A 12,684-nucleotide genomic window follows, 5' to 3' on the forward strand; every position below is an offset into this window, starting at 1 on the left:
GTTAGCTTTGTTTGCATAAAGAGAAAAAAAGATATTGAGTGGTGAGCCGCGTGTGATAAAATGTGACCTAATCCCAGATATAGGCCCATGTTCTTTGTGTTGGTTACCATTGATCTGAAATAATATGTATATACTGCAGGGGGCATGCATCACGATGACTGCCCAAAGGTGTTTTGAAGACAGCTTCATTACAACACAAAAATTAAGACAAAAATGGCGCAATTTTTGTTGTGCTTCAACAAAAAAAAAAACACTATGTTACATACGATTTTGTCATTTCCTTTCACACCTAAATAAAACTTATTTTGATTAGCCACATAACCTAGAAGTGTAAACTCATGCACACTCTGTGTACATATTAGTAGCCTATCACAACATTCTGTTATTGCACTATCACAGAACACGCAAAATAAGGTACGCAGCAACTGTTGACACTACAGTTGGGAAAAGGTAACGGAAACAAAAGCAAAACAAAATGAGCTGTGTGGTGATGAATGAATGTTTTTCTCTTTCGAGCTCTGTTTGTGACCTGAGCAAAATGACAAAGCATTGCAACCCACTCGTGCACATCTACAGCATCGTATGTACAGCTTAAAATTTTGGAGATCCAGGTCCTTGTCCGTACTCCAATCGGGCTGGAAGTGTTCGAAGGGCATTTCCCATTCTGTAACAATAAGATGGATGAGATGTAGTATCACATTGGGCATGCATGTTGAATGCTTGCACTTCTGCATGGTTCTAGTTCTGTTCTGCCAAGTTGTGTTTCTTGTTAACAAGTAGCAGATGTCTGAATTTGCATGTAACCTACCAATGGACCAGAATAATAAAGAAAAGGAAATGACTGTAGTGGCTGTAATGAGCATTCAATTCCTGCTCTCTTTGTGTGCTGATGCTGAAGGACAGATGAAGGCCGAGCTGTTCTGGGTAAGGTTGAGATGTTGGCACATATTTTATGAGGAAATGTTCTGCATATGCATAAAGCAATGCCAATTTTTTCAATGTTCCTTTTAATCAATTCCTTGTATATTTAGGGCTAATGTATCAATATACACTGCCTGCAATAGCTGTATATGTTACGCATTTCCTTAGAATTGAAAGCAACTTTTGACTCGTACATTTGCAGATGTTAAGCACATGTATAACTGTCCAGAAGTTATTTAAGGGAACATGTTTGTATTGCAGCGTTGGGGTTAATAGTTATCTTAGGCGCACTTTTAAACTTTTGTGATGAGCTCGAGCTTTGCAAAATTTGCTATAAGAGTTGGCTCTTAGGTCTGCTTTAATATGCAATAAGCTGCTTTACAGGCTGTGGTGTTAATCTATTGAAGCTCACAGGAGTACATCAGGAGGTCTGCAATGACATGTCAGCCAGAATTATAAGTGAACCCTACTGACAGGTGCTAAAGCAATTGGCTGCTAGGAAGGTAGCTGTGGCAGTTACTATCACATAGAAAAAACTTTCATGTGGGCTTTGTATTTTTCACTGCACAATGAGAAAGTATGAGAGTGTGTGTGGGTGATACTTCAAGTTCTTGTTCAGTACAATGCTCATACATGATCATTTTAAGAATGATAGCTTCCAGCTCTGCAGTGTGCTCTAAAGTTCCTGATTTGGCACTTTTGGATAACTATAGCGACAGGATTCCTTCAATTTGCTCAAATTTGTCTTTCGTTGAATGCTTATAAGTATCTCTCAATTTTCTTGCAATGGGCCAGCTAAAGACCAGAGGGAAGCCCAGTCATTTGTTCAGTGTTCACATGCTGGTTTCTTGAGATGCTGAACACTTCTTAAATGAAGCAGGCTGACAATATTTCGTGTATCTATCACATGCTATCACTATATTTCATTGATTAACAATGTAACTACTAGTATCGTATTGAAGTCAGAGAATCAAGCATAATTTAATACTGTGTAATGCCCTTCATTTCCAAACAGGCAACTGCTGAGATTCAAGAAGACTAGGTTTAAAGTGATTTCTGGTTAGAATAATATGCAAATGGCAGTAAGAGGGGCTCAGAGGATTCATGGCAAAGGACTACAATAGATCTGTTAGGGCAAGCAGAAAATGGCATGTCACATTTGCATTCTTTGCAAGATAGTGCCTGCTGCAACACAACCCTGAAACACAGGAAAAGCCCATTTTTAAACTTATGTTTATGTATATGGAGTGATCATTTTTAAGTCTCCCAAAATTTTTAAAAATCACCTGTTGCAGATAACATAATTCTAGTCCTTGAGCTGGATTATTCACAGAGGCGGGCATTACATGCACGAGAAATTGAAACACATATTGAACAAATTGAGTATATGAATAATTAACTTCTTAATTACTTTACGGCACCTATTGCAATTTACAAATTGTAGCTGGTGAGTTTGCAAGGCGTATCCACTTGGAATGAGTTTCCAGAATGACACCAGCTTGAAAATATGCGCCATCGAACTCGCCATAAAAATGCGCAGTTATTCCACTTACCTTTTTGACAAAACGCTGTTTTACACATTGAAGCACAAAAGTAAATGGAACACCCATGTATTTCCGTCCCACACTTTGGGATATAATATCTCAAAACTGGTGTCATCCTGGAAATTAATTTCTAGTGGATATGTCTTGCAAACTCACCGGCTGCAATTTGTAAATTACAATATGTGTCGTAATGTAATTAATTAAGAAGTTATTTAGTGCATTTGTTAATCATTTGAATATGTGTTTTGATTTCTCGTGCTGGTAATGTCCGCCTCTTCAAATAATCCAGCTAAAGAAGGATTATGTTATCTGTCACAGGCGATTTCTAAAAATCCCGGAAAACTTAGAAATGACCACCTATTTTCTAACGTAGGTACAATCCTAACGTTTCCCTCCCTCCAGTGTAGGGTAGCCAACCGGGCTCAGTCCTGGTTAACTTCCCTGCCTTTCATTTATCATTTTCTTTCCCTCTCTCTCTACATAATGTGGAGGCACAGCAAAGGAACTAAAGAGGCAGATGAAAGCAATGGAGCAGGCTCTGGCAAAGTCCACTATTTTCTTTAAATTTATCTCGTACCTAAGGGCCATGGACCTGCGTGATCCATGTTGAGAATCCTGAATTGGCGTTCGGGCTTTACATTCTTCACGCTTCTTTCTCTATCCCCCCTTCTACCTGCAGTGTAGCCGTCCAGAACTACCTCAGTTAGCCTCCCGGCTTTTCTATACACAATGTTTCTCTCTGTGCCTCTCACGGTGTCAAAGGAAGAGCACGTTTTGATTAAGTGCTCCATTACGGCGCCCGCGACGTACGTCACGCGTCATCCGCTGCGCTGTGCACATACCTGCTGGTGCCGTACACGGACGACGCGTAATTGGTGGGACGCAGCGAGCCCGCGTACGCCGCCTCGGCGGGTGCCGGGAAGGCCGAGGACGGAGTGGGCGAGTACGTGTTCCCGCCGGCGGGCCGGCCGAAGCCCGCTGCCTCGTACTGCTGGTGCTGGTGGTGTGGCCGGCCTTGTTGCTGGTGCTGCACCAGCTGCTGCAACGGCGCCGCCTGGTGGGCGCTAGAGGGCGCCCCGTTGGGAGGACTCTGGGCCACGGTCGCGTACTTCGCGATCTTCGCGTCAGGGTCCTCGTAGTCGTCGTCCGTGTTGGACTCTGTTCGAAAAAAAGAATGAGGTGTAGGTTTATCGTGCGTCTGCAAACGCGCCGTCAGTCGCGATTAAACAAACCCTGCTACGCACACGGAAGACCCCAGACTTCGCGCAACCCCCACAACCCCTGACCTTTAGCGGTCGACATTTTCATCCTGCGAGGGCGGAAACATTGGCGGGGTCGGCGTCAAGGCCTCGCCCCGTGTTTCACGAGGGCCTGCGGGGTATCAAGTACGCACGCTGGGTGAGGGTGAACGTCGTAGGTAGGGCACACAGAAGAGCACGGAGAAATTTTTTATTTTGTTGCTTCGAACGTATCTCGCCCAGCTATTAGTGAACTTTTTGTAAAGTATCCTGGGGAACGCAGTCGCACTTGATGCAACCGAAAGGCGTGCAATATCGTGTCCTCAAGCAGCTGCTGTCACGCGTTGATTTTTGCGAAGTACTATTTATTTATTTATTTATTTATTTATTTATTTATTTATTTATTTATTTATTTATTTATTTATTTATTTATTTATTTATTTATTTATTTATTTATTTATTTATTTATTTATTTATTTATTTATTGTGTTCGTGGCGGAGAAAGGGCGGATTTTCTGCCTGCCACGACCACAAATCAATAGCGCTTCGGTTCGATCCAGACTGGTGTGCACACGCTCGTTTACCTTATTTATAAGAGTGCTTACCGTTACTATGTAACCGTTACTGGTTACACACTTAAACACTTAAGTGTGTACTTAACCACAAATACTTAAAAAAACACTTAAACACAAATACTTCTGTTAACAATATCTGTCTCACAAGTAGCGAACGACTCGCAGGAAGATGCTTCACCACATAAAGCGTCTTGATGTAAAAAAGCCAGCTTTAAGTTACGCTTGCCAAATAAATTCGCGAGCGCAGGAAGCTGTCGCGAGTGCTCTAATAACGCCTGCGAAACGTTCTTAGACAGTGCAGGAACACCGCTCGTGAGAACTAAATTAACGATATTGCATGAAATGAAATGAAACGGTATACAGTCAGATAAACTGAGGTAGAGAGGCGAAGAGGAAAACGTGGCTAGGAAAAATAAATGTGATGGTTACGATATGGATTTTTTTTTTTTTTTTGCAGAGCAAGGGCGCCAGCTATGGCCACAGAGCGCCAGAACAAAAGAATAAACCGAGACAAGGCGATTCTAACTTGCGGGAAGATGTGACACCAGTAGTCTTCCTACTGAGGAGAATGTATTTTCCTATTGCAACTGCCGACTGTACTGTGTGCCCCACTGCAGTCGGATCGAGTGCTTCGATGTCAATGGGGCCAGGACAAACGGCCGACGCTCACGGCATATTCTCAGCGACTCGCGGAAGCATCAACCACCTAGCAGCACACACACCAATCCTTTCCCCTCGTCCTACCCCGCGCACCAAGAAAATAAATGTGTCTATACATTTAAATCGTAAACGTTCAATGCAATTTTCCGAGCACGATGGATACCTATATTTTTTTAAAGAGGAAGAGAGGTACTATACCCAAAACCGCTATCGCTAGCCGAACAGCCGCTGTTTGAGGGGGAAAAAAACGATAAAAAGAAACCAACAAACAAAACTAACGCGAAGGCACGAACCGTATACCTCCGGTGGGAGTCCTCCGCAATCACGCGCATCCAGTGTGGCAAGCTGTGCCGGTTCGATACACGTATAACGTTCGGTGCCTAAGAGCTTCCGCAAGAAAGAAAGAAAGAAAGAGAAAGAAAAATGACAGCACGGGAACTGAATATTATTGCAGGGGAAGTGCGGAAAATGCTTCAGGAACTTCTTGTGCCCAACAGCAGCATACTACTAAACGTAAGGGGAGCGCAATGCCTTTGCTCTGAAGTCGCCCGCGGTTGTGCATGTTTCCTAAATATCAGGGAACACGTGATCGGTACTCGCGGAGAAACATATGAAGCTGAGTCGAAAAGACAAGTAGAGAGAAACGCATAGAGGCTGCATTACCGGACGCGAGATGCCCGTAAAAAACAGCGCTGTAAAATGTGAGCAAAGGCGAACGGACGTAACGGCGTAACGGCAGTGCCGGGTTACGAGGAAAGGGAAAAGTGATCCTTACACGACAGGCGACAACGCTCTCAACTGCCAACTGCACACGCGCGGCGCGGGGCTCTTAAAGCGCATTTGTTCGGGCTCTGATAGCCTCGCAGCGTGAAGCGGTTGTTTGTTCGTCAGCGCTGGCCCGTGAGCCCGAAGCCTGCTTGTTACTTGCTTTTTCTATCTCGCCAGTTCTTGTCCCTACCGGTGACGCCGTTCCGCTTTCGCCTCCTTGCAAGCGTGCTTTTCCGCCGAACAGTTTGTTTATGCAGCGAAGCGTCACGCCTGTAAGCGGCGCGCCATTTGTCATATATATATATATATATATATATATATATATATATATATATATATCAAAATAATAAAGAAAGCAAATGCGTGAATGCCCCAACGTTCCTTACCCTACTCTTCGGTTTTACTGCTGACGATCCGCACTCACCCTGTCTCGCTTTTCGCTACATCAAGCGTCTCCCCGTTTCTCGTTCCGAGTTCGTTCTGTTTAGGAAAGGCGCGACTTCGGCAAACGGCAATAAAATCGAGCCATTCACGAAGCAAATCGCGGTCGCCGGTCCGCTGTTTCGGTCCTAAATTCTGCTTCACTGTTCTCGCGATCACGCGGAATGCCAGACAAGCGGCGCAACAAAACTACGATCTCGCGAGTTCCAAGCCGCGCGGGCTACGCGCATGCACTCAGTCGAGCAGGAGGACCGGAAACGTTCGGAGCGGGCCACGAAAGCGTCACCCCGCCGCCGGATGGATATAAATGCTCCTCTTGTTTTGGGAGTACTCGCGGTAACGAATTGACTTTGGCGACGGAACAGCGAAGCAAACACCGACTCGCTGCCGCAACGCTTTCGCCGTCTGGCGTGCATGTTGTGCGGATCGCGCGCGTGGCGTGTGGTCGGCGCGGGCGTCCATAAATTACGGCTCGAAACGGTTCGATGCGACGTCGAGAGCAGGCGGCGGCCTCATGTGCGTTGTTCTACCGCGTGGGCGGCGGGGATCTGGCGGTTGCCTGGCTTTTCACATCGCGGGCGCTGCGGCAGAGAAGAGGGTAATGAGCCGAGTGACTGGCAAAGCACCAGGCAGAGCAGCAGCGTTATGCGTTACACCCCTTTCCGTCTCTCTCGCTCTCTCTAGCCCTTTACGTTTTCTTCCGCGCCGCGTATACGCAAAATCCGCTATTGCAACAGGAGCGGAATAGGACAGGCTCTTGGGTATTAGAGATGCGCCGGAATGATTGCGAGCCAGACGAGGCAGGCGGAATTTCTGCAGCACTCGCAGTCCTTGGAAATCGGGCACGGTTGCGTGAGCGACGCGCTGTTGTTATTTCTGGGCGGCAACCTGATGCTCGACGAGTTCCAAGTTGCGGGCGTGAGGACGCAGTCGGACGGAATGGCAGGCGCCGAACAACTGGAAACAAATGGGGTAGGGCAGCAATACAATTCTCTATAGGCGATGCCCTCCAACCGACAGGTTGCACGAAAGAAGCCGATGTTGTTTCTGTTTCGTGTACGTCTCAGAAGGAAAAACGGTATGACCGTGGAATGATTTGCAAAGTAGCGGGTAGACTGAAAGGGACTCTAAAAAGCAACACTGAATCACTTTAGACCGTCGAAGACCGGATAAGGGCTGGACTCCGGATGTATCCGGAGGAAAAAGGCTGGGTGCCAATGATCTTCGGTGCACGTTAATTAACTCCAGCTGGTCAAAAAAAATAATAATAATCCGGTGGCTTCAACTACGTCGTATTTCATTGCCCATGGGCTGCTTTGGGCGTCAAACCCAATCAATCAAATGGACCATATAGACTGCAAGCCAATATACGAGCCTCCCACGAAGGCTGGACTTGCGAACGATAATTTTTGCGCATTCGTCCGCATCCTAATCTGCCGCACACGTCGTAACCAATCTCAGCGCGGCGCAGCTGTTCTCAAAAAAGCAAAAGTGACTCGGCGGTATCTGCACAACCAAACTTCGCCGGCCCACACTGCTCCTGCTTCGCGAAGTTTAGCCTGAGAACGTAAACGGCGCGAAACTAAGATAACGCCCTGCCCGTTCTCTTCACATCTTGGCTTCTTTCCTTCGGGTAAAGGCTCCTTGCATTTTCTCCCCATCGCTCTGTTTGCTTGTCTGACGGCGCTACGGTAACCGTTTCCTCTCTGCGAAGAGAAAAAAGACGAGCGAATAAAAAAAAAAAAAGGCGCACCGGATAATTTGTTTATGCACGCTCGCTTCCTGAGCTGCCCTTTCTGTGTGCTCACTGTGAGCGAAGAACGAGCTGGAAGCAGCACGGTGCGCGCACGCGGAACCTCTGGTCCTCCCCAGGAGAGATGGTGTGGTGCCAGCCGGAAGCATACGCTTTTTCGCAGTAAACCGTGCAGTATTGTGCAAGCTGGAGAGCCGGGAGTCAGCCAATCGGGCGCTGAGTCCACGCAGTTGCTTACAACTGAATGTTCGTTGTTGGCTAGGTATAGTTACAACTCAGTGGCCAATCAGGGCGGCCAATGACCTTCTTCTCAAGTTTACTGCATGGTTTCGACGCCCTGCTACACTCCACGCACCATAATATATATATATATATATATATATATATATATATATATATATAGGAACTAGACGCAACAAACACAGGACATGAGCTTGTTATAGGTATATAGGAAGAAACCAACAGGATTGGCTGTTGAGTGTCACGCTTGAAAGAGACCCCCCCTTCTCGGATCCCTACAAAGAAAAAAAAAATAATGAGCCAAATGAAGGGAAAACGTAGGTCAGAAGAGCTGCTTGCTGGAATAGCCGTGCTCGATGCTCAATTATTCAGTGCACCAGGAGCCACGAACTGAATAAGCGAAGGACAACCAATAGAAACGTGGGACAGGTGCGTCGAATTGCCATCTCCAACTTGACCAATACCAACCTCTTCCAGCATATATTCATGTATATGTGGCCTGAGTTTTGTTGGAGAGAAAGAGAGAGAGAGTGAGTGTGTGTGTACGTGCGTATGTGCGACAGCCAGCAGGGAAGCATTTTTTCATTTCCGGTATTTTTGTCTCTACAGTATCATGCACTCGTTCCAGGATACTCCGCTTTGTCCGTTGTCCATTTGGCCCATAATGGGGTTATCGACAACCAACGACGCGACAGCCCGATCCCCCGAACCCTATTGGGTGCAACTTTCACGCGTGAAAAGCCACGCGAACTCCTCTACAAAGCTCCGCTCCTCGCAGCCTTTCTCTTCGCTGCACGGTATTGTCGAGACGGAGCGCAGGAGCGTGTGTCGGTCTTCCGCTGGCTGGACGCAGGAAGAAGTTCCGGCGGTGGCACCGGCCAGAAACACCGAGCTTAATCATTTTCCTGTCGCGGGGAATTTAATCCACCGCCGTCTATGTCCTCCCAAGCGGCGACTTGGGACATGATGTGGCCATATAAGGGTAAAGGGGGTGGGGGGGGGGGGGGCGGTGAGGATGAAGGAGTGGCGGTAATGTGCTGCTGAAGGCGCGGCACTCGCGCCTAGAACCCAACGCGGAGAAAGGATGGTGGGACGTAGCCCCGAGAGGCCCGGAGGCGAGCATCGCGCTGTTCTTTCCGCGTGACTGTATCCTATATAGGGAACCTTCTCGGACGCCTATGGGAACGGGAGGATACGCGGGGCTACGGGGGAAATAATGCGGGAGGGGAGGGGGAGGTGACGTGCCCTTTTACGCGTTTGCAAGGCTTGCTACTTTTCGAGGAGTCACTGCTGGGCGATGTCATTAGAGCGCTTTTAGCGGAACGCGCCGGCAGCGCGCGCTCCGCTTGGCCAGCGAGCGGGAGCGCTAGTAGTGCGCGTGCGCAGACGGTTTGGCCCTGAACGCGACAGCAAAACGAGAGATACATGCTTCACTCAACGCTCTCTCCGTAGGTATAGCATAGGCGGCCTGCGCGTTTTGAACCGCGTGACAGGTGTAGCCCGCCGCCCCTATAAATCGGATATCTTGCGTAACTTAATGTAATAAAAAAAAAACACTGGTACTAAAAGTAGACAAAAAGGGGCTAGTCGTACAACGCTGGAAGTCGTCTTGAGATCCGAGTATGCCTTAATTGTGCTACAACGGCCCGTGCTGAATATAAAAGCTCTGATGGAACAAAGCCTCTGACCAGGTCATTTGATGGAAGCAGCTGTATCTGGTGTTTCTCAAGCGTTTCAGCACGTTCAAGCATGTGAGGATTCGCTTTTAAGACGACTTGAACGTCTCATTTCTGGCTCTTCTCCGACATGTTCGTGTCGTTAATGGAAATGCACAGCTATTGGCAACATCCGTCCGTATTTCGAAAAGTTCACGCTTTGTATCTTTATACAGCAAGTTCTGACGCTACCCAAAGGAACGCACGACAGCATATTCAATAATAGTTCAGCAGCAAATTAGTCTCAAAACGCTTTCCACGCGCACTCTCTAACTGTCCCGAATTCCCTTTGACTGCGGCATTCTGTTTATAACTTGCTGCTCCGAGGATCAGCAATAGCGGAGGCTTATTTTAGCGGAACAACTAAATATGGCATTTGTGCGGGAACTCGCGTCGTTATTTCGTGAAACACCCCGAGGGGGGTACAAACAACAGGCTCCATGCTCGGGACAAATAAGGAGTCTCCGCATTCCTCTCTATTCTGTGCCAGTCATAACGCTGCGCTCTTTTCTTGCCATTTTCTTTTTTTTTCTTTTTTTCTTACCATCGACCACCATACATCCAATAAAGGACGGCGCTGGCCCATAAGAGAGAATAAGTAAGATACTACAAAACAACAACAAAGAAACAAAAAAAACCAAATAAAACACAAAAATTACAGGAGGAATGTATATGAACACAAAGAAATAAGCAAAAAAACCAACGGAACAGCGCGGCGACAGTCATCGGAAAGCGAGCACCGAGCCGTCGGGCTCACTCACACCGGCGCTCCCTCGACGACCACACCTCCCGAAGCATCGTGGCTCTCATATATCCTCGCGAAGCCAGTGGCTCGGAACGGCTTGATCTCCAGCCTCCGCTCGGGAAAAACGAAAGGAAAGGAAGGAATTGCCATGTGGAAGCTGGCTTCCTGGCAGGCAGGCAGGCAGGCAGGCAAGCAGGCAGGCAAGCAAGCCGAAACGAGACACAGGCACGCGAGCGGTTTGGATCGCGCGTGCTCCCCCCCCCCCCCCCCCTTCTCTGCAGCTCCGCGATCAGAGAAACCTGACCCCGCGGCCGAGTGTTGCGCCTCTCGTTGGTCGCACACGGAGGGGTCGCGCAACGCAAAATCACAGAAACAATCTCCTCTCTCCCTCTTTCTCATAACACACGCAGCCACCCACCCGCCATTTCTATCTCTCGCTTTACTTTTCCGTTGCCGCAGCACTGCGGTCGACAAATAGGGAGCGGTATATGTTCAGGTGAACGAGCAGGGGCGACAGCCGTCGAGACGAGTTCCACCGGATGCAGGTACTGTACGCTTGCCTTTGATCTCTTTTATGTTCTACCAAACGCGCGCACTGTGCTCTACATTAGGTATAGGACACCCGAGACAAAATAAATTGCGCGGCACATCACTTTGCAGGATACTTTTATTTAGCTTTTTTCCTGCTGCCTCACGGTTTCTGTCGTCTTTACACTGCGCATTACGCGGGAGAGGTCAAAGGATTCTCCGGAAGGACGAAAAGATTAATACTAGTGCCAAACATAAGAAAAAAAAAAAGAAATGAAGGAATGAAAAGAAAAAAAAAAATAGAAACGCCCGCACAATGCGGGAATTCATAGCACAACGTGGATTACAAATGTACAACTACATTTCTAATTTCTATATTCAGTGCATCAGACGCACTCTATTAATTTCACAGCGCCTAGAAAACATGCTAAAGGTTAGGTGTTCCACTCAAAAGCGCATGCTGTACTGTTTCCGACAGGAACGTAGCCGTCGCAGTGTCCTAATGAAGGAAGTGCACTGAATATTGATGATGGCGACTATTGGTTGTGGCAGAAGGTAAGCCCTTACTGAGTGTAAAAAAAAATATTAAAAAAAATATACTGTACGCTATCACAAAGCACGAGCATTCACGAAAATTTAGTTACCTAAATACCAGAAAAGCATGGCAAATCACTTCTGTGGAAGCCCGGGAGGTGGAGGAAAGTTAATGAAAGGACCAGACAAAAATTCTCGCCCGCAAAAAAAAAAAAAAAAAAAAAAAAGGTGGGGGGGGGGGGGGAGCCGCTAGCCTTCCCATTGTTCTTAGATCCGTACGTACGTTACAACTCCCTTCTCTGGTAAGAAGTACGGCAATATAATCATGTATCATCAAGCACGGCAAGATCAAGCACGGAGGACTTAATTCTGGGTCCTTGGTCTCACCTGACATGTGCTACACGAACAGCACGGGCCATGGTGCGATTTCTCCACGACACAGGACTGGACTAAAGACTGTGATTCAAGCATACTGCTGTGTTGGCCCGCATTCACCCCCCCCCCCTCCCCTCCCCCTATTCTTGTCATCATGAACCACCATCCTTCTTTCGGACCCGTTTTCTCCCTTCCCCTGCAGCAGAGTACCAAGGTAGAACGCACAAATTCAGATCGACTTCTCTGCCTTTCTACAAATGAAATTCCTCCTCATACCGTTATTGACTACACAAAACAAATTTTATATAGAGTAACGTTATGAGTAGGCTCCGCATACCGCTTCGCTTCTGGGTCTAGAATGCTCGCTTGGAAGGCGTTCGCCCGGACGGAGAGAATTCATCCTTTCCGCTCCTTTTACGTCTAGCTTACGTCCCCCTGCCGTCGGCGCTTTCTTCTCCACTTGCCAAACAAAAGGCAGGCGGATACGCCGTATAAGAGCCACACTGTCGCGGACGGCCACGTCGACCGAGTTGGAGCGCAACAATACGATTCTCGAGCAGTAAAGGAAGCGGAAGCTATCCCACTACACTGGGACATTACAATGGAAAGCCATAAGCACAGCTAGGAGACAAGAGCAGACAGTTGGC

The 12,684-nt window shown here is 47.5% G+C and overlaps 1 protein-coding gene across 1 annotated transcript in view; it reads right to left on the reverse strand.

Moving 5' to 3' along the window:
- Window positions 1-241: 241 nt before the first annotated feature.
- LOC119461430 (neurogenic protein big brain) overlaps window positions 242-12,684 on the reverse strand; it is a 131,150-nt gene continuing 118,707 nt past the window's right edge. The window contains exons 5-6 of the mRNA XM_037722729.2: window positions 3,308-3,623; window positions 242-664 (exon numbers count right to left, since the gene is read on the reverse strand). Coding sequence (XP_037578657.1) covers window positions 592-664; window positions 3,308-3,623 — 389 coding nt within the window. The 3' untranslated portion in view covers window positions 242-591. The remainder of the gene's footprint in view (window positions 665-3,307; window positions 3,624-12,684) is intronic.

The sequence above is a fragment of the Dermacentor silvarum genome, chromosome 8 (assembly GCF_013339745.2).
Source record: "Dermacentor silvarum isolate Dsil-2018 chromosome 8, BIME_Dsil_1.4, whole genome shotgun sequence".
Lineage (NCBI taxonomy): Eukaryota > Metazoa > Arthropoda > Arachnida > Ixodida > Ixodidae > Dermacentor > Dermacentor silvarum.